General features: G+C 40.3%; 2 protein-coding genes across 4 annotated transcripts in view; one reads left to right on the forward strand and one right to left on the reverse strand.

Moving 5' to 3' along the window:
• The window catches only part of vgll4b (vestigial-like family member 4b), a 42,889-nt gene extending 35,487 nt beyond the window's left edge, over positions 1-7,402 (forward strand). For both annotated transcript variants that reach the window (XM_031301661.2, XM_031301659.2), the window contains 3 exons: positions 463-730; positions 1,591-1,708; positions 2,497-7,402. In XM_031301661.2, the coding sequence (XP_031157521.1) occupies positions 463-730; positions 1,591-1,708; positions 2,497-2,753 (643 nt within the window). In that variant the 3' untranslated portion in view covers positions 2,754-7,402. The remainder of the gene's footprint in view (positions 1-462; positions 731-1,590; positions 1,709-2,496) is intronic.
• Positions 7,403-8,532: 1,130 nt separating this feature from the next.
• atg7 (ATG7 autophagy related 7 homolog (S. cerevisiae)) overlaps positions 8,533-22,359 on the reverse strand; it is a 68,148-nt gene continuing 54,321 nt past the window's right edge. For both annotated transcript variants that reach the window (XM_031301656.2, XM_031301655.2), the window contains exon 19: positions 8,533-8,850. In XM_031301656.2, the coding sequence (XP_031157516.1) occupies positions 8,818-8,850 (33 nt within the window). In that variant the 3' untranslated portion in view covers positions 8,533-8,817. The remainder of the gene's footprint in view (positions 8,851-22,359) is intronic.

Raw genomic sequence — 22,359 nt, forward strand, 5'->3', positions numbered from 1 at the left:
TAGGAGAGTGTTACTTCCTCCTTCATAGACTTAACAGCAAAGAGAGAGTGTATGTGAGAGCATGTGCTTGAAGAAAACCGTCTTATCAAACCCTCTAGCAATCTGAGAAGTATGAGTGTTTGTGAGGTCAGTATTAATAGCTTCTGCTGGTCCTGCGGGTTTTAACAGAGCCCCATTTACAATAGTTCTTTGTTTATCTTCCCTCTTTTCTCCCTCATCGCAACTCTCTTTCAGCCACTTTTTACCTCTGTCTTCATTCGTCTCTCCACTGCTCATCTTTTTTTCTATTTTCTACCACGACACACCATCTGCTACCAGTCTTTCCTCATCTTTTCTTTTGAGCTCATCCCTCACACCGAGGGTTGGACTTTTGATAACTTTGGATCAGATGCCAAGCAATGTATTAAACATAAATTAATGTGCATCTCTCTGTCTCTGCTTCTCTTTTCCTCTGTTCCCCAGGAAACCTCATGGAGACTACCGCAGCTCTTCCATCGTCAAGGACCGGAGCCGGAGCCCCATTGAGCGTGTGGTGGTGCCCGGCACTCTGGGAGTCCACAGCAACCACCTGTACAGCCATGCCCACCACCACCATCACCACCTGGCCAGCTTAGCCGGCATGGACCAGCCACTGGCACTCACCAAAAACAGCATGGTGGAGTCTGCACGCAGTAGCACAGCAGCTATGGCCACAGTGCCGCACACAGTCAGCGCCGTGGAACGCCAGCAGGTAACTTGCACTTCCTGTTTCTTTGGTTCTGACACTAAACTTTTGCAAATTGTTGGATAAAACCCAAGCGGCAACCTCCGGTGCTGAAAAATGAAGCCAATGCGTTCATCGAGTGGCCACTTGAGGCTGGCTCCAAAAGGAAGTCAATCCCCATAGACCCCCATGTTAAAATGCCCAACTCTACAGCAGAATTAAACAGCCTGGTACAGAAAAACGGTTTTGGTCTCTTGAGCTAAATACCCGCTTCATGATAAAAGTGGTGAGAGGTGAATTTGTTTTTAGAACTCACCCATTCAATTCAGGCTTAGAGTTATGCATAAATAAGGGGATTCCGCTTTGAGTGACCGGTGGCTGCCGCCACAGGATGCGAGCATAGACTGTAGGCTTCATTCAGCCCACCTCAGCTCCATCCATGCTCCACCTCTTTGCCCATTTTTGGATTAGCCGACATCAGGCACTGCCAAGATGGCGACAGCCGGAGCCACTGGGGAGTCGCCCTCTTTGAGCTTTATTTCGGACGTCACAGAGACTACGTCCATATTTTGTACAGTGTATAAAACCTCAATTCTGGTAGGTCCCTCGCATGATGTGACTAATGTGCTTTTATTAGCCAGTCTCCTTGGATGGTGGAGAGTAAACATTTCCTATTTTGCTTGTTGGCCAAGAAGTGTTGGTGGTCACTGAATCATTCTCTCTCCCTCAAGCTTCATACCTTCCTTTGTCTGGTTCTTTAATTGAATTATTCCCCCTTTTTTAAATGCTGTTCTCTTTTTAATCACTCTTCTTACACCCACTCTCGACACAACGGTTTGTTGTTTTTGATGATCCCTAAATGTTGAATTTGTATTTTTCTGTTTCAGAATCGTCCTTCAGTTATCACATGCGCCCCCGCCAACAACCGCAACTGCAACCTGTCTCACTGTCCAGTCTCACACAACGGCTGTGCAAGCCTCGCTAACAACTACAGGAGAATCAACAGTGAGTGCACTCATGCAAGTGCACCGAAAGGCAGACAGGCAGACAGACAGACAGACAGACAGACAGACGGCATCCTAATTATCAATATTATATTTGCTTTTTTCAATACATAGATTTATGGTAGAAGGAGCAGTGACGGATGAACATATCGCAGATATTAATTTGAAACAGATTGTTACCAAGTAACATTTACTTGGCACAATTATCCCTAAAAGTGGATATAATTTTGGAAAAATTAGTTCCCCATACAGTGCAGTTTGGTGCAAATCCTTTCCGCGAGTGCAAATCACCCTCCAGAGAAAACACAACCACTCATACTCTCCACATTCAGACTGACTTATATAACTAGGGATGCTCTAAAAAAATCACCCCAGAGTCTCAGAGGCTGTTGTCTGTTATCTCTGTACTGTAAATGTCACTTGAGGCCTCAGCCAAACACATCTGTTTTATTTGTCCAGTCTGTGAGAGTCGGTTATGTTTTCTGTGGGTTGATAACTTAACTGTGGCCTTTTTTATGATCCCAGTGAAATCCCTATGATCTCATTGAGGTTAATAGTGAAATTTAAAACAGTGATTTAATACAAAAAACTGCAATGAAAAAGTGAAGTAGTTGCCAGAGTTAGAATTTTTCCATTGACCTAAAATGCCCATTACCAAAGATTGAACTGATGCTAGGCAATAAATTGCCCACTGAACTTTATATAAGTGAGTTTTAGAGATGTTTCTGTTTTCATTATGGGAACTAAAAACTCACTTTCTCTTGCCTTCTCATATTATCCCTGTTCTAGCCAATACAGCATGCGACCCAGTAATTGAGGAGCATTTCCGCCGCAGTCTCGGGAAGAACTACAAGGAGCCCGAGCCCACCGCCACCAACTCGGTGTCCATCACAGGCTCCGTAGACGACCACTTTGCCAAGGCACTGGGCGAGACCTGGCTGCAGATTAAAAACAAGGGGAGTCCCTCGTCATCCGGCAGCAGCCCAAACTCCTCCCCCGACAGTCACATGGTCAATCACAACCACTCCCCTTCTGTGGTCTCCTGAAGGAGGAGGGGTTTAACAGGGATTCGCCCCCGTTTCCCCAGCTCTCCCAATCATCTCGGCTCCAACACCCACACCCTTGTCACTTTGGTCTATCACCAGCATCCCAGGGGGAATGCCTGCCTGCTGGTCTGCTAAAAACATCTGAAACCCTCAAGCCTGCTCTATCTCTATGCACTCAGAGGATCAATCAAGCAATAACAACATGGTTGTTTTTTCCCCGTCTATCCTCTCGTATGGTATTGCCAGAAAATAATCAGTAATGAGTGATGAGTGTTCAACTTTGGGACTCGACTGGAGCATCAAGCTGCTCCTTCCAATCATTCATCATCCCTGCATGTCAAGCTTGGAGCTGAGCAAGTGTCTGTAGTTATATGTACATAAAGAGAGAGGAACGGTGGTGTTTTAATTATTGATTTTCTTCTTTTGTTTTATTTTGTTTATTTCTTTAACAGTAGTTTTGTGTACTGCTTTTGCGTTATGGGATGCCCGACATTTGAAAGAAAAGATAAGTGAGAAACACTTTGGAGAAAATGATCACAAACCACCTGACTGTGCTACCAAAGAAACCTCAGACACTGATGTTTATCACCGGCCACCTCGAAAACATAGCAACAAAAAGCCATCTTGTAATCACCCTTTTGTTTTTATATATTTTTTTTAATTCTCTCACCTTCCTTCTCTCTCCCCCTCTCGCTAGTGTGTATGTGTTCTGGTGGTGTTGTTACTGTATGTTCATACTTAGGTGATCGACTCGGTCTAATTTGCACTACTGCCGTAGAGGGTAAAGGGTGGCATGTCAATATTGTAATCTGGCACTGCACACACTGGGACTGATAAAGCTGTTTTGGCACAGTCTGGTATAATCCAGCTTTTGTTGGAACCTCTATTTGATTCCATTAACTGTTATTTAATATCGACCTGGGCATAATTTCATCCTGGCTCTGACAGAAAAGTACGATCCACATTATTATGTATTATTTTTTTTGGAAAAATGGAAAATGCATACCAGTGGGGCTGGGCAGTATAAAATGTTAGAGATAGGCAAAGTAATAAGGATGTGGATACTATGTGTTCGAATAGAAAGTGAATTTTGTCACATCAGTGCATGTTGATTAGTGCAGCTTTAAACTACAAACAAACATGCTTGCGTGATTAGAGAAGGCGGGCGTTAAGAAAAAGGTTGCTTGCATTGTCCTCTGGCAACCACTGTCAGGCCTAATCTACTTAACATGCTTGAATAGTGCCAAATTGTTGCATTTCATTTTACAAGCACAGTCAGGTTGTCAAATTAGCCAACTGTGGTGTCGATTGACATCCCAGCCATTATGAGAGGAGATCAGAGCTGAAAACAACGCTGCATGTCACTTTGTGGTCGGAAAAAAAAAGTCTGGTTTCTCGACCGGGGGAGAGAAGATTATTCAGATCTCTTCAAACACGCCTTTGTTTTTGTGTCTCTTTGAACACGGGTGTTGTAATTGTATTTGGCTTACACCCTGCCGACCCCTCCCCCTCCTACACACTGTGGTTTGGTAGATTTCTACAAGGTTTGAAGGGTAAACTAATGCTTTTACAGATGCATGTTTTTGTTTTTTAATAGCTGGTATCTATTAATGTTTTTAAGCATTTCAATCTTAACTACTATTAGCCTTTTCATTTGGACGTTAGTTGTTACTTCTTTCGTTGTCAGTAACAGACATAGACACTATACACTCACTGCTGGGTCAGTCGTACTCCATATTATTTTTATTGTTATTACCATTTTTTATTTTTGTTTTCCAATAATATCAGTATGGTAACAGACACCTATAGTGGGACAGCCTCTGGACAGGCTCTGTTTAACGCTGTGTTCCTCGAAACCACCTCAGCACGGTGATTGATTGGCTCATTCCCGCAGCAGAGCAGTAATCGTTCGAGTGTTGAGTTGGCTTCAGGATATGCAGCCCGTAAAGGTTTTCTTAAGATGTTGATCCATCGGTGGTACGTGATGCTACAACCTTCAGCATGGCCGAGGGGAGACACCAAATTGGCACAAATTAGTCAACAGGGCCTTGTTTTCCTGAAAAACATCTATAATGAGATAATGTGGGCTTTATTCTTATGATTCTGTTTGGATGTCCTGTTAAAATCACCACCTTGGTACAAACAATATTGCTGCATTTCAAAAAGTACTTTGTACAGCACAGGCTAAAACGCTACGATGCTTTTGGGAGACAAAATGTTGTTTATGGTAAGAGCTAGTGATGCCGGCTCCATTTATGTTTAAAAGCTGTGAAACACAGATCAAAACAAAACATTTGCTGATAATAAGGGTCTATATCTGAATTTATGGTGTGATGTCACAGCTCCTTCAGCCTTCATCAGTTGACTTTTTGTGTCCTGACTTGGTGTCCAGACGTTTTTTTTTTCTTTTCTTGTAATTCAATGCTTTCTTTTCTGAACAACATTGTATTGTTGCTGCAGTTAAGCCAGACTGCTGCAGTCTGAGAAAATGAATTGTACTCGTTACTCGTGTTAAAGAGCCTGCAACGTGGTGGCAAACATTCCTCCTATAAGGAACTTTGTAAAGGCCTCCTATACACTCAGTATCTCCATATCAACAGACAGAGCTGATAACGAGCCAAGGACAACTGTCCCAGAGTTTCATGCCAACAGGGTTGCTTGTGTCTTTACCAGAATTACAAGGTGTCCACTTTTGCTTTAATAATTGATTATTTTATTTTTTGCATCAAGCAAATTGGCCATAAATTAACACTGTCTGACAAAGGAACAAGCATGCATTTATGACATATTTTTGAGGACATTAGAGCATAGAATAAAGAGAACTGGGGCTGTAACAGTAGACACAGATGTGAGTCATTCTGTAGCAGAAGTATAGAATAATTTCATGTCTCTGAGCAGAGGTTGAAAGACGACAAGGCATATATGTGTTTGTGATGGATGCACTCATCATACTTGATAATAATGACCTGAACCAGATTTCTCTAAATGGAACGCTTTCTCTGTGTTCTAGATGTACACACATTCCATCCTCAACTCAACAGATCTGATGGTGAAAGTTCTAGAATCTTCAGATACACATTTTCAATCAGAACGCAACTGCCAATAATTGAATTTCCCAAATACAAATAAGTACTCAATCTAAATGTGCTTTCTGTGACAGGTTCAGAGTGATTTGGATGGTGATTTTTAGCAGGCGGGGGGGGGGAAAGCGAAGCAGAGCTTCAGGAGCTGAGCTTCTGTAAGCAGGACCTGTGAGCCAGGATACGTTCAGCGGACACAGTCTTTTAAAGCCTCCCTCCTCCCCTCAGATTCAGATTCAGCTGACCCTGATTAAGATTTGATGTTCTAAGCAACATGCTAGAAAACACGAGGGAAAAGGGCTTAGTGTCCAGAGGAGATTGTTTTTCTATTATTCTTTCTCATTATCATTTCACTACCACCCTGTAAGTAGGAGGCTCTCTTTCTGCTTCGGCACACACTCCCTACACACTGTAGGAAAATCACTTAATAAAAAAAAAAAATACTTTTTTATAATAGGTAACTATAAGACTATCATTACGCTGTGCGTAACGTATGTACAGAGAAAAAAATCGTAGGTATTTTTTTGAGGAACAATTAATTTGTTAATGATATGTAGCTATTTAATTGTTGTTTTCCCTGTCCTTATATTGTAATCATTGCATTTTCTTTTTTGTGAAAAAAGTTGATCTTTTTTGTTTATAGAGTTTGTCTTGTTAGAGTAAAGGTTCAAGTGCAGGAACACAGTAAACGTATGAAACCCCAATAAGGCCACTGGTGTGTCGGTGAAAATCGCTACTTCCATTGGTCCCTGATGTTCTGCAGTCATTTAACTTGTGTTCGATTATGTCACTTCTGAGACAGCTGAACAAAAGAGGTTGTACTTTAAGAGGCCTCTTGAGCAAGTTGCAAGTTTTGCATTAATGGAACAATAATTTTGCCACTAGCCCAGTGAGTCCTGCCAACCATTTCTAAATCATTTCTATTTAACTATTAAAAAATACAATAAAAATTAACATTAGTTATGGGCTAGCAGGCAGGTAAGTTTTCCACCACTGCATGTAAGGAATATAAATTCTGGGTTTTTTTTCTGATCATTTGTTTTTGGTCTACAGATGGGAACTGAGCTACAAGTAAAACCATCAGTTAATTTGAGAATGCTTGTCGGATTGGTTTAACTTCACGGAAATCACACTAAAGCTGAACTGATGAAAACCTGACAGCATTTTCGTACATTTCTTGTACTCAAGTGTATCTGCTTCATCTCCGTTACCAGTCACGGAGGCGGAGATCAAAGCCTTAAGTCGTCAAACTCGTATTTGATGTCGCTTGTCCCATCTGTGGAGGCCATTTTGCATCTGTAATTAAATAAACAACATGAAAATTGTGCAGATAAATCAAAGAGAATTTGTTCTTTACTCTGACTGTATCACATTTTCCAGGTCCTTTTTGAAGTGGAAGTAGCATGTACTTAGTGGTAGTAATACTCAGAACTGTAAAAAAAAAAAATATTGTATCAAGAAAACAGTCAATGTGTGGCTCTGTGTCTCCTCCTACTAAAAAGGTTTTGGCAGGCCACCTTTTTTGTACGTAAAGTAGCCTTGATGAACAATAAAGTGCTTTTAAACCACTGTCTGACTGTGTGGGCCTCTGTAACTGTGTGGGTGGTTGTGTAATGGTTAAGACAGAGATGCTTAAAGGCAGAATGGGTATTGGAAAGATGCAGCTACATTGAGTGTATGGAAGGATGTGCTAAATTCTGAATTCCACATAAACCACTATTTTCACAGCAGTACAAAGCTCACAGATGTAAACAGAAATAAAGAGACATTTTTATTCCAGTTGTTTGGTTACCATACTTACAATAGAGACAAAAGTGATTAAAAACCGCTTAGAATAGTCAGAATTATGAGTTTAATCTCGATTTTCAGAATAAAATCAGGACAATTGTGACTTAACTTTTTTATTTTTTTTTTATCTCCTCCGAAACACCGAAAATGTTGTACATGTTAGGAGTTCAGACAAATAGGACATGGTGGAGTAAGAAAAAAACAACATAAATTGCACATACGCATGCATGCATCAACACAAACAAACCATTAAGACCGGTAGTTTGTCCGTAGGCTCTTTTAGATTAAACTGTGCAGTTGTAGGTTCCAGGTTTCTACAGTAACGGTAAATCGTTTCCATATCAGAAGACACAGTTGCACAGTAACATCTGTGTGCAGGTTTCCTACTTTCAAAGGAACAAAGCTGGTTTTAGTATTAACTGTACTGCATGTATCACAGTCTCCAGTAAACAGACAGGGAGATAAAAGGATTTGCTTAGTTGTCAACTGTGTTTTTGTAATTTCACAATGTATCTGAAGCTAACTGAATGAGCAGGCAGATGTAGTTAGTCAATGACTTGCCAAAGGACTCTGCAAACCCATTACATGTGTTGATGGTGAGACTGTGGGAGGGATTGAACCTGTGACCATTCAGTTAGACTTTTTTAGACAAACATAAAATCCCTTAATACAAATGCAGAGTGATTTGTTGTGTCTTGTCTCAGGGAATTGAACTGACTCCAAACACTAAATGAATGTGACTGATTACACATCATGAAGTTATAGGAACAGGTACGTTCTCCCTTGAATACAACAGCTTTATACACACAATGTGGAAATTTAACATCAACTTTCTAAGGTAACAGTGAAAAACAGACATTCACTGAATATTTTAGCAGTAAATCAGATTATCTGGTTTATTTCTTTTACCGTATAACTGCTTTATTCTGCAGGTCCATCCCTCTGGTTGATCTTGAATCCAAATGAAGACTATTAGCAATTTTAAGGCTTTTCTTTCAGCTGAAGTATTTTCTTTTCTGAAGTTTTTATAATATGCTTGGTTTTGATTACTTAAGTTTTGTCAGTGTCTACTGTTCCCTGCAAAGCCCTTGTCCACCGTAAATGTGAGATTCCTTAAAAAAAGACTAAACCAGACAGAAATGGAAGGATCGGAGTGTTCCGTCCTTCGGAGGCACAGGGTTTGTTCCTCCAGTCCTTCAGATGCTCTCATCATCGCTCATATCCCAAATCTAATGAGAAAAACACACAATAGAAAAAGAAACAACACAAAAGTCATTATTTTGTCTACAAAAGGATGTCTCTACATAGCTCGACTAAATAGTCTTAACTCAAGGTCCAATTACTAGTTTTCTTTTCTTTCTGGGGCTTTTGCAGCCTTTCCATTGAGTTTGCTCAGTGAGATGCGATTGAAAACTCCAGAAAAAGCCTGCAAGTGGACTTTAAAGGTGCCCTGTGTAATGTAAACAAACAAAGGTGATATATTAATTGTGTCCTTGAGCTCTAACAAACATGTTGAGTGCATTCCCTTCCTCATAAAACATCTGCAAAGTTGATTTAAAAAACAACAACAACTTTGCATGCAAACGAGCATTGTTTACATCCATTTGCTAGCTTGCAGTCTTCTTCACTACTTATTTGCGTGTTACCACCACCAGCTGTCCATCAGTGGAATAGCTTGAAACTGGCGGCAGAAATAAGTATTGTGTTATGTGCGTCTTCATATGCAGTACAAACAAAATAAGCACCCACTCGGAAAAATACAGTTCCATAGCGCTAGTAGTTACAAAAATCCCAAGGGAACCTTTCATATTATTTTGTCAGACTACAGTTACAACTTCAAGTTGTTTTGACATAATTTACTGGACTGAGTAACCACAATGATACAGTACAAACCCCAGTAGATTGTAATACAATCCAATACAAAGCAATAAGGGCTCTGATTGGGGCAAGCCACTGATTTAGGTTAAAGTGTTCAAACCACAGAGGCTGCACTGATTTACTACACCTCTACTTACAGGCCTGAATGTTTGATTCAATTTTAAAAAAAACAGGAGACGGCAGATAAACAGGATGAACAGACAGACTTCCTTCTGAACAGGTGACTTATAAATTGGCTACATGCACTAATTAGTATAGTAATAATTACCCACAATGAGTGCTAAGTAGTTTCTTACTAGGAAGTGACAGCAGTGTCTCACACTCACACACACACACACACACACACACACACACACACACAGGTTTGTGGCACTATCTTTGTGGGGACCCATCATTGACATAATGCATTTCCTAGCCCCTTACCCTAACCTTAAAGGAACACGGCGACTTATTGGGACTTTAGCTTATTCACCGTAACCCCCAGAGTTAGATAAGTCCATACATACGGCAGGCGGAGTGATATGCTTGCAGCACCTGAGAAGCCCCGAGCAGAGAGTAGCAATGCTTCGCCTTTCTGAGAATATAGTTCCCAGTTTATATACGGTTAGAAGATAGCTGTGTCTCATGTGACCTTGTTATTTGTACACGCTGTGACTATACAAATCACAACGTGTAAATAGGAACATGTTGGCGTTATTTTGTCACTTATTCGGAGCAGTAGGCTAGTTGGAACCAATTACCTGGTTCCGTGCTAGGCTAAGCTACCGGACAGAGTTACAACACGCACGGAGATGAGAGGGGTATGTATGGACTTATCTAACTCTGGGGGATATGGTGAATAAGCTAAAGTCCCAATAAGTCGGCGTGTTCCTTTAACCATCACAACTAAATGTCTAACCTTAACCTTACCCTCACCCTAACCATAACCATAACCTAATTCTATCCCTAATCCTACAACCAAGTCTTAACCCTCAAACAGCCCTTTAAAGTTGTGGGGTCCAGCATTTTGGCTCCACAAAGCTGTCGGGACCCCACTAGTATACTGGACTCCCGGTTTTTGGACCCCACGAATATAGTTAAACAAGCCCCCACACACAAACACAAACACACGCACACGCACGCACACACACACACACACACACACACACACACACACACACACCTCCTTTTCACTACTGTGTCAGTAAACAACAGCGGTCTTCTCATGGCAGCAGATTCTTCACATTCTCTCTCTGGAAGACGTAATTCACATACCTCTAACACTGTCTGGAATGTTACACACACATGGTTCTGAGTGTGCACACACACACACACACACACACACACACACACACACACACACACACACACACACACACACACACAGCTTGACACATACCTGCTGCATTCCTTTGAATGTGCTGCCTCGCAACTCAGTGAGTCTGTGCAGTGAGTACAAACAAGGGATATTGTGCACACACATGCAGACCCAATGTCTTTTTAGGGAGCCTTAACAAAACCTGTGTCTTAAAGAAACCGAGAAAAAGTGTTTTTCTTTTTGACAGGCTTTTTATGAATAAAATCTGAAATTAATTATCAAAATAGTTGCTGATTCATTTCCAGTTAACTGATTAATTAAACTAATTGGTCAGGTCCATAGCACTACTTGTTTCAGCTCTAAACCAAAGTGATGATTACACACATAAATGCATAAATCAAAATGAAAATCAAATTAAGATACACACATATTATACTATAATACTATTATACTGATTTCCAAAAATTGGTTTCCAAAACTACTTTTGTTAACGCTTTATTTTTTGGGTCTGTAATTAAATTATTTTCCAAATTATTTCCATAAGAGGTTTTCTAGTCAGTGTACAGCAGTCAGATGAACATGGAAAAACTTGTCTATAGGCGAGCATACCATCAGTATGGAAAAGAAATGATCCAATAATAAATGAATGAATATTTACATAGGTTTCCATGGACCCATTCATACAGGGCCATTCTCTAATATTAGCACTAAATGAGTATTTCCTGGAGACTTCAGAGGAAATTGTCAGTATTAATGATTTTGCCAACACTTTGTGCCTCTGTTTGTGAAGACGGGCGAGAGTACAGAGAAGAGACTATAACAATACACATTATTAAAGTACATGCTGTGTGTTGAGGCCCCACAGTAAATTAAAATGTAGTCTGCTCAAAGTACAGCATGTCTTCAACACACATCAAGAGCTCTCAGTTATTTATACTGTGGATCCAGATTTGGCAGGTTCATGTGAAACAATCAATGTTAACACATCAATTCACTATAAACAGTACAAATCTCACTGAATTTCAGCCTCATTAAAACAAAGATGAACCCATTTTAAATTCTGAAAATGTCAAGAGATTGTGCTCTGGGATGATGCATTAAGGCAAATCATCTTTCACAAAAAAAGCTTACAAGCACTTAACTCATCACGGACGCGTCTGGGCGGTAGTACTCTGAACCAGCAGCTGCACTGCATGTGGTTTTTATGTTAGACTACAATACATCCCATGTGGAATCTTTCTGTGAAAATATGTAAATTCACAAGCAACATACACAAAAGGTGCCTGTTTGCCTTTAACTTGTTTTTAAAATAATGAAATACAGTAAATGTCCTTTAAAGTTGGAAGTTTAATGTTCAACGTATGGTTTTAGGAAGTTTTGGGAAATACTCTCATTTGCTTTCTTTCCAAAAGTAAGCAGATCAATACCACTCTTATTTGTACAACTACAGAGCTAAAGCAGTTGATTAGCCTAGCTTAGCATAAATATTGGAAGCAGTTGTAAACACCTAGCATATACCTTTTCAAAGTTTAAAAATATACCTTCTGAAACTTCTAAAGCTGCATCATGCTTGTTTAAAATAAGTAAAAAGTGTGTAGTTTAGGAGTAACATGCTGTAACTTTTTCTTTCATCCGTTTGTTATTTGCATTCCATTTTAACGAGGGCGTTTTTGGAACCGTTTTCGTTTTGGCTTTGTTATGGTCAGAAGCTTACATGTATGTCCATCGGCGTTCACCCATGTGGCCAAGTCATTTGTGCCAGTACTGCGGCCTAGGAGTCTAACCTGTTCTGCAGCATGTTAACCTGAACAGTCTACTGAGTACAGGCTGAAACTGTTGTTTTGTGTTATTGTTTTCATTATTGTAACTTCAGCAGGCCTTTTTAAGAGAGTATTTGGAGAGTTGCAGGGCATTGTGAAGAATGAGGGACAAATTCATATCAAAGCTGGACATTCGGCATTTCTGCTCTGCTGCTGCTGGGGAGCGAGCATCAAAAGGACAGCAAGCAAAGAGCTCTTTGAAACAGAGTGACACTGGAGCCCCTCTCTGGATGGCTGCCATGCTGCACTGATGGTGTGTGTGTGTGTGTGTGTGTGTGTGTGTGTGTGTGTGTGTGTGTGTGTGTGTGTGTGTGTGTGTGTGTGTGTGTGTGTGTGTGTGTGTGTGTGTGTGTGTGTGTATGTCTGTGTTTTGAGAAATCCTTTGTGCAAAATGAAAGAGAGAGGGGGAGGGAGGGAAAAGAGGTGACCTTATGTAACATGAATAGCTCCAGCAAACTGAAGCCAAAAACTTTACTACACTCTTTCAAACATGACTGAGTACTTTGGATGTTTCTCAACCATTAGCTTTTTTGCTGCAATAAGCAGATTTCTGTAAATCCCAGATCCTAATATATTACTTCTCAGGAGCTTAATGAAATCAGTAACTTATTTTGTTATTATTTGTTTTATTCTATTCTTAGTCCCATTTTGTTATGAACTGTACATACTGTGATGATTCAAGAGAGTTAATGTTCCATGTATTGACTCGACAAAACCCTAAAATATTCTGGTGAAGAATAGAGGATTGTCACTTTGGGCTCTGGGAAATTGTGATAGCCTAGGCACTATTTTAAAAACTAAACATTATCGACAAAATAAGCAACAATTAAACTAATTGTTAGTTTCACACACACACATACACACACACACACACACACCATGACAGCATCTCAAAGGGATTGGCAGCAACACAATCAACGACACATCTTTAACTTTGAAGCAGCCTTATCGCTTCAGGACCTTGCGTCACTGCAGGTTAAAAAGAGGATTGCTGGATGTTTTATAAAGTCCTAGAGTAAGCTGCATGTAATCATTGTGTGAATGTGTTTGTAATCAGTTGGGCTCCGGCTGATATGACAACTATAATCCAGGCTAGTTGTTGAAACAAGGCTGGGATCTGATCAGATAGAGGAGGTTTTAGCTGGAAGCTGAGGCCGGTGCAGTCCGCCAACTCTCTGCTGCTGCTGATTATTGTTCCCCCACAAATACAACACAAGCCTCAGCATGAGGGTCTTTAGAAATATTTATCATTCTGCAGGCCTGGGTCAAAGCACTGCTTCTGGAAAAGTAACCCCAGAACAACAACATTTATTTGCTGTCTGGCATAACAGTTCAAGTATCAAGAAACAACTTTTCAGGTGATTTCAATGACATGACCACTTTCAGGCAGATATGGCTCTGGATTGTTTTTTCTTCAGGCGAGCGGAGATTCAAACTACTAAGCCTACTTACAGGAATACATCCTAAGTGTGGGGTGTGGGTGGCCACAGCGGGAATCCAACCTCTAAAGCCATTCAACCAGACAGCGCTACACAACCACTGATGGGCTTTGATATTAAACACACATCTGTTTTACATATTAGAACTGACACCAAAGCACAAAGAGCAAAGTCAAGCTTTCATCATGGAGACTGGCTCCATCTGATGTGCAATTAGTGGACCACACAGAGTGACGTGGTTTATGGCTGCTGGATACAACAGTGACTGTGTGCTGCTGGTTGAGGAAGAAAAGGAAGAATCCAGTCTAACTACATTTCTGTTCCATTCTTGTGATTTTGGTTAGTTTATGTGAGTTTTTACAAAGCTTAAGAGACTATGTGGAGGACTATGATTGATCTCTGTCACCCTTCTGCTCACTGGAGAGATGCGGCAACTCAAACATCTTTTCAGATGTGGAAAAGTGACCATAGGGGTGTAAATCTTCACTGGTCTCAGGATTCGATTACCATTATCCTGTCAACGATTCGAATCGATTCGATATCATGCATCATGATGTGTCACCTCCTCAATACTATTATATATTGCTACACATGGTTTTCATCAACAAATTCAAGCAGTCAGTTATTTATATATGAACTCCCTTTTTATTATTGTATCTTCTCTTAAAAAAGGCACTTCCTGAATGTAGCGGAGTCCGAACACAACCGACAACAAAAGGCAAAACCAAAAAAAGTAGCGACTGGAAAATCAACAAGTAACATCAGTAGGCAACAGTCGATTATGGTTTGTTCCTGCATCCTGCACCCTGATCTGTAGGAATCATTCTCTCCATTCAAGAGGATTGTGTTTGCATTGAAACCCCAGAAGCAACTCTTTCCACAGTTATTCAGTGTCCCAAAAGTAGGCTACTCCAGAAGTGTTTTTTTTTTATCCTGCGCAGCTCCTCTCTCTGAGTCTGATGTCACGTCATGTCACATTGTCAACATGGTACATGGATACAGGAAGCAGAACATAGTGGGTCATATGTCTAATGCTTTTTGAAAACTAAAGGCTTTCTTCTTCATAAAACGTGTCGGACATCATCACATTTTTGTATACATTTTTATTAATTTATACATTAGTAAGCTACAGGACAACGTCTTTCAAAACATGACCTGCACGAAAGAGAAAAAAAAAATGAATGTGTCATCGTACCCAGCACTTCTGAAAATGCACTTCCGAATGCGTCTCTGTCCCCAGCACATTTCAAACCAAACTCACGCCCATGCGCCCATGCTCCATCTTTTGTTGTTTGGAAATGTTTTTATTTCAGACATTTACGGAAAGAGCCACAATGCTTCGGCAAAATTTGGCACGTGCTGCTTAGCGGTGAGTTGAAAAGAACAATACTATGAAGGAGAGTGTTCAGTTCTCTCAGGCTGCATCACTGATACATTTCTGAACCTTGAAGTCTTAATTAACGACCATTGTACACCAAGGGAAACTCACAGTTACCATGAATGAAAATGGAGAATGTACTGTTGGGAGGGAGTGTTGGTCGGATTATTATGGTGGGTGTATCATTTTGTATCTGTATCTAGCTTACAAGAAAACAATCTAATCAACAAACTTCAAATTCAGCTGATTCCTGTTTTTGTTTTTTAAATACATTTATTTACTGCTTTTAATAAAGAAAACAAGATGCACATTTTTTTCACGTTCTGTGTATTTAACCTTGAGCTACTGTGGCCTTTACAGTAATTAGATAGCATTCACTTCAGACTTGTGTTGTGTTGAAAATCTTACTAGGTCTGACATTGCGACTTCCAAATCAAAATCTCCCATCACATTTATGGTACTTTATGAGCGGCATGTCTGAAAATGGCTTTACTCAGCACTACAGTGAATTAAAACTCACACAGAGGTAAAGGCTCAAACAAGTCACAAGTCCAGAAACGGTTGATTGTTAATATCACAAATTGGAGTTTTGGCAGATAGTTGTTCATATTCAGTATTAATAATTGTGTTCAAGACTCGAGAAATAATGCATGCAAATCATGATTAAAAAATGACAATTGTAATCGGTTGTCACAAGGATTAGTTAGTTTCACACCACAGCTTTACTGCCTGATCCCAAACTGTGTTAACTCATTCTTTCTGATCTACAAATTAACGCTGATGAATCTATCAGCATGTAGGACCACTGGCACTGGGCAATTACTTCAAACTTCACAAGGAGTGTCAGCTATGGAAATTCTTGTTTCCTCCAACAAATGATCTAACATCTGTTGGCTAGGGGGATGCGTTTGATGATTTATGTAAATGAGGGGGGGAGGGGGGTACTTCCCCTTTCATCCCGTCTCATAAGGCCCCCTGAGGGCAGGTTTTACACCCAGAAGGCGGGAGGAAGACCCACACAGCTACAATTCAAGATGAACTTGCTCAGAAGTGGCTAACACAATCTCTTATCGATGGAGACTTTCACAATATATAGGAAACACACTGAAATGGAAATTACCTAAGCAAGAAAAACAATAGCAGGTGTGTGTTTTGACCTTATAATGCTAAAATGATGCCCACTCATCCACATGTGTACACCATATACACACTGACAATACACATACACATGAATCTCACACTCACAGTTTAACTGTGGGTTCAGGGTGGTTGATGTAAATAAATAATGTAGTTTGGGTGTAGCCTTTCTGAGGATTCAGTATGGCAAGTATTCAGCTGTGAAATGGGAGCACTTTGAAGTACAAAAGATGTGATAAGGCCTACCATCACCTGAGGGGAGTCTGAACTAAGCTTCAGATAAAGCTAAGGACAAGCTTTATCTGGTTTAGCTGGAAGCTGAGCCTTTATAAAGAAGAAAGAAACACTTCCATTATTAAGGTTTATTTAATCCTAATGTTGGGCTCAATTCAAACCATGTAGTGATGTGTGAAAATAAGGTAGACAAAAAAGGGAGAGATTGAGTTTTATCTACTGAATGTGAGCTCTGGGGATTACAGGAGTCCCTTCACTTGAAGTTGGATTTATTGAGAATCTTGCCACCTTTGTCATTTTCATGTGGCAGACAATCTTTCTACGGTTTCCCTTTATTGTGTCTTCCATTTAGGCTTTCTATAGGGAGCACTTTTAATAATTTCTGTTTATCAAATACTAAGTTTGTGACCAAATACTTGCAAACTATAAAACTATATATATTCAACTTCAGCTGTATTTTGTGTTTAGTGCTAGTTAGCAAATGTGAGCGTGCTAACTTTCAGCTAAACTAAAATGGTAAACATTATACCTGCTAAACATCAACATGCAAGCCTTAACATTGTGAGCATGCTAACGTTAGCGTTTAGCTTAAAGCATAGCTGTGCTTAAGTACAGCCACAGCCGGTCTACGGAGAGCCATTTCACTCCCTATTTAGCCCCATTGTACCGAATTTGGTTGCAGTTCCACCAGAGTTCCACTGGGGGTGATCACAGGCGAGTGCAAAATGAATGGGACTCTATGGAGCTAGACGGCTAAATTTGTCTCTTTCGCCTGATTGCCACTGACAAATCTCAGATTTGATTGTAGCTTTTGCAAGTTCAACATGGATTATAGGTCGAAAGTTGAGTGAACAAGTACTTATGTCCTTTCGATTTCTTACAGGTTGAGTCGTTGCAAGCCATAACACGCTAGCATTCTGCTAATGAATGCTGATTGGTCAGTGAAGGACTGATTACGACCAGAGATCCCACTTGATGGCATCCAAAGTGAAACCAGAATGTCAGAGTGAATATTTCGGCGTGGTCTTTAAAACATTAAACCTCATAAAACAGCAAACCTCTTTCTAGCACATGTATTGACAGGGAGAGCCTAACCTGTCAGCTGTGTTGTCGATGCCTCGAGAGAAAAAAGGAAGTGACTCAGAGCTTGCCCGTAAAGTAGGATGACCAGACGTCCCGATTTGACCGGGACAGTCCCGATTTGACCGGGACAGTCCCGATTTGGCCCGTGACAGTCCCGATTCTGAGTTGCGTGTCCCGAGTCCCGACAAAAGCCTGTCGGGACACTAAAATGTCCCGGTTTACACCAACCATTATGAAATTGTCCCAGTTATTAGCGATAGCCGACGTGGTCTTATTATAGCCCGATCATTAACTCATGTAGAAAGAATCGTCCAGCGTATGATTTTAACAATGTGTGTGTGTGTGTGTGTGTGTGTGTGTGTGTGTGTGTCAGTCAATCGTAGTGGTCTGCGTCTGCATAATCTGTACAGCCAGCGTTACAATGTATATTTGTAAACATTGTTGCAATGCCTCTTCTTATCTGTCTCGTTTTAACCAGTCCCTCCAGGTCCGCTGGAAAGTCAGCAGACGAGCACTGGGTGGAAATGTTCGCACATTTCAAAAGCAGGGAGATTCCGTTCAAAAATGTAGGTCTCCTTTGTCAGTTCGCCATGTGTCTACCGGGCACAAATGCACCCGTTGAGCGGATCTTTTTGCTCATGAACAACACATGGACTGACGAGAGGAACCGCATGACTATCTTAAAGGCGCTACTCGTCACACGGGTCAATTTTGCTGACACCTGTGCGCAATTTCACAGTAGGCTTTCAGCCAACAAATTGATTCTTGAGCAAATTCACTCCTCTAACAAATATACGGAATTAATGTTTCTAATAGGGAAGCTATCTGCTCTATCAAATGAGATTACATTTGTGTGTGTGTTGTTGGTTAGAATAACACTGGTAACACTTTACGGTAAGGGTACATGAATTATCATGAATTCATGCATGAATTAATTGATGTAGGCTATGTATTATTATGCATTATGTAATTAATGATTTATGTGTTACTGCATTCCTTAATATCCCATGAATCATTAGGAATTGACGTGTTCGTGACCTCATACATGAACAACACAACTAAAGCATTAGGTACGTGGGCACATCATTATGATTTATTAAGCTTATTAAGCTTATTAATGATCATGATTATTTATTTTTCTGCAAAAAAATGTGGTCATCACTGCGCAAATTCTGATTTGAACACAACTTGTGCATAATGATGTACCCACCTTACCTAATGCTTTAGTTGATGTGTTCATGCATGTGCATGAGGTCATGAATGAGAGGCTATGAACTCATGTCAATTCCTGATGATTCATAAGATATAAAGGGATGAAGTAATGCACAAATCATGAATTAATTCATGCATGAATTCATAATTCATGTACCCTTACCGTAAAGTGTTACCATAACTTTAGTTCAAGCCTGTGGCAGCAGTTCCAAATAATTTTAGTGCCATGCAAGTTTCACAAGTTCAGTGGGTGCATTTTCCCAAAAAAAAAAATAAAGTTGGTCCCACATGAAACTCACTCAATGTCTTTTAATATTATTTCTTAGATATGTAGCTTCATACCAAGAAAATTCATGAATATTAACTGAAATACCCCATTATGTTGTGAGCAGTAGGCCTACGTGTGCTGTTGGCAAAATTTTGTCTAATCTGTCTGTGTCTATGTCTGACCTGGGCTGGCACATGTTCACGTTAAAAAGCATGTGCGTGCACGAGCACTCCGGTCACGCGCAAAGTGTCCCGGTTTTAGTTCTGGGAAATCTGGTCACCCTACCGTAAAGCAAGCTCTGGCCGTACGATGTGTATGCCGTCATTGACATTTTAAAAGGCTTTTTAGAACAAAAAAGCCACTTCTAACACACAAAACACGCACACAAAATCTAACACCCAGCAGTGTGTATTTTCTTAGCCTCCCCTTTCGAATGCAAAACTCAAATTACTAGACAAAAAAATTATATCCTGAAAAGAGTGGATTTTGAGGGGTATAGCTCCATAGACCACCATTCATTCTGCACTCGCCTGTGAGCGCCCCCTATATGGAACCAGAGGGGAACTGCAACCAGTTCAGAAGCCAGAAGTATCGAGAGAGTGGAACTTCTTCCCTTATTAGAAATTCTTTGGTACAGCCTCAATAAGCTGCTAGCATGGCTGTAGACTCCTAATCTTGTTTGACTATACTTGATGGCAACATACATTCCCTTTGTAGTGTTCTGTTTATTGCTCAGAATATGTAACAGGCAGCTGGACTGAGCTGCCGGAGATATAACCCATCCTGTAACACCCTGTCAGCTGAAGCAGCAACTGTCACCAGGATGGAGGTGCAGCATGTTATCTGGAGTAATGTAGGAGGCCTGTCAGCGTTACTGTATGTGGCTCCAGAAAACTGCAGATTTCAGTGATCCTTTTTTTAATCCTAATATGTGTGCAAATGATAGCTGTGTTGGGCCAAGCAGATTTACTAATATATAAGATATTTTGGCCTCCTACATGTGCCCTGGTGCTGCCATCTCTACTGATCTCTTAAAATATTTCATCATGTGTGAGATGGATCATTCATTATTTTTAATATGTAGATTATTCTATTAATCATCTAAAGTGCATGTCTTGCAGAAGGCTGTGCTGTAGTCTAGTAGTAATTAAAGAATGGGATATACTGTTAGTTTGTATCCAATAGACACCCATGCGTGTAAAGGCTTTAATGCTGTTGTTCATACATAAAAACTGACACTGATCTTAAGCCAATAGCTGTATCAGGATGCTACAATAACTGTTAAGTAAACATGGTAAGATAATCAGCCATCTTCAGAAAATGAGAATTGTAACATTCTGGGTCATTTTAAAATGAGGGAACAGTCTTGGTGGGTTGCACAAGTCTATCTAAAGTCCGCAATTATTCAGCAGCCTTCCATTTCTGACCTATTATGGCTCTTGCGCAATTTAGAGTTGCTGTAAATCTATTGGTTAAATAAATATTCAGACTTAATTTTGTTCTGGGAAGACACTGTGTCCTGTTCCCATAAAAAGATCAAGTAGGATTAGTGTTAAACTCTATTTTGTCTTCCCTTCCAGTAACACACTTAAATAAGACACACGCGCACACGCACATAGCAAATGTACACAGATGCTGATGAGTGCATATGCATACCCACTTTAAGTAGAGAAAATGACCTCATGCGGCCCAATGTAACTCCAACTGCTGCTGTAGCACGTTGCATTCCAAACTACATTCCTGAATTCCCCTCAGACATTCCTGCACAATGTGGCGGGAATCTGCAGCGTGGTGATTTCACCGGCAGAGAGGCAATTTAAAGTAAGGTGAAAAGGTAAAAGGTCAAATTGCTTACAAAGTAAGGAAAATAAGAGAGGCTGTGACCTGAGTCTCTGTGTCTCTTAGTTACAAGTGCCTCGTAGTGAAGGTGAGAGAGACAGTGAGAGAATACAATACTAAAACAAATCCTTTGGCCCCTGTATGGAGGCATCAACATTTGTTGTTTCTCCACTCTCTCCCTTTAATTTGTCACTTGTCTGTCTTTATCTTGCAAAAATAAGCACAGATCATTCATAAATTTAGAGTATAAAAGCAATCTGTAAAAGCATGTTGGCGTCTGCAGTCTGACAGCAGGATACTATGGGTCGCATTTAGAGAGGGTTGCTTGGTGGGAAAAGTTTGCCATATTCAGACTTGTCCTGTGCAGGCACTTGACTTGGTTTCTGGGTGGTGCATTCAGATGATTGAAATCAGCCGCACCCAGTCTGCGCCTTCGAGGTCTTAAATTGAGTATTTTGAAAAATAAATTCTAAATGTGTCTAGCTAATTTCTTGGCAATGAACATATGCCTTTAATCCAAAACAAATCAGGCAATAGAATAGGCAGACAAATAAAGCAGATGCTAATATTGTGGTTAAAACATGTAGTTTACGGCAGTGCTAAACAAGGATCAAAGTAAAGTAAGGGGCATGGTACAGTAAGAAAAATAAAATATAGGATACAATTAAAATAAGATGTAAAGATGCACATTTCTCTAACAAAGCACAGCAGTGGTGGTTCAACCAGCTTTATTGCAACCCTTTGCAATGTGTTGCATGTGGGAATTTATGATCTGCAGTCATACATAACATACATGTTGCTAATTAGTGATGGGAGTCCAGAATAGAGCAAACTGATATAACTTTATTTGTGCCAATTTCAATGCATTTTCTCACAGAAGCAGATCGTACCAGACACCCAGGGGTGATCCTCTGCCACAAATGACAAGCATGTTTTTCCTTTGTTTGTTTTTAAAGAAAATCCCAACCAAGACACCAATTTAACTTTTCACCTAGTGTTTGTGATGACTACAGAAACAACTGCTGTTAAAACAAACACGTGTGGTTTATTTCATTTCACTATCTCATCTTTAATATGACTAATCTGTAAAATATATGTATACAAAAGTCACACATGTCAGAGCCCATGTGAGGAGGGCCATCATGTTCTTTGT

The sequence above is a fragment of the Sander lucioperca genome, chromosome 6, assembly GCF_008315115.2.
Source record: "Sander lucioperca isolate FBNREF2018 chromosome 6, SLUC_FBN_1.2, whole genome shotgun sequence".
Taxonomy (NCBI): Eukaryota; Metazoa; Chordata; class Actinopteri; order Perciformes; family Percidae; genus Sander; species Sander lucioperca.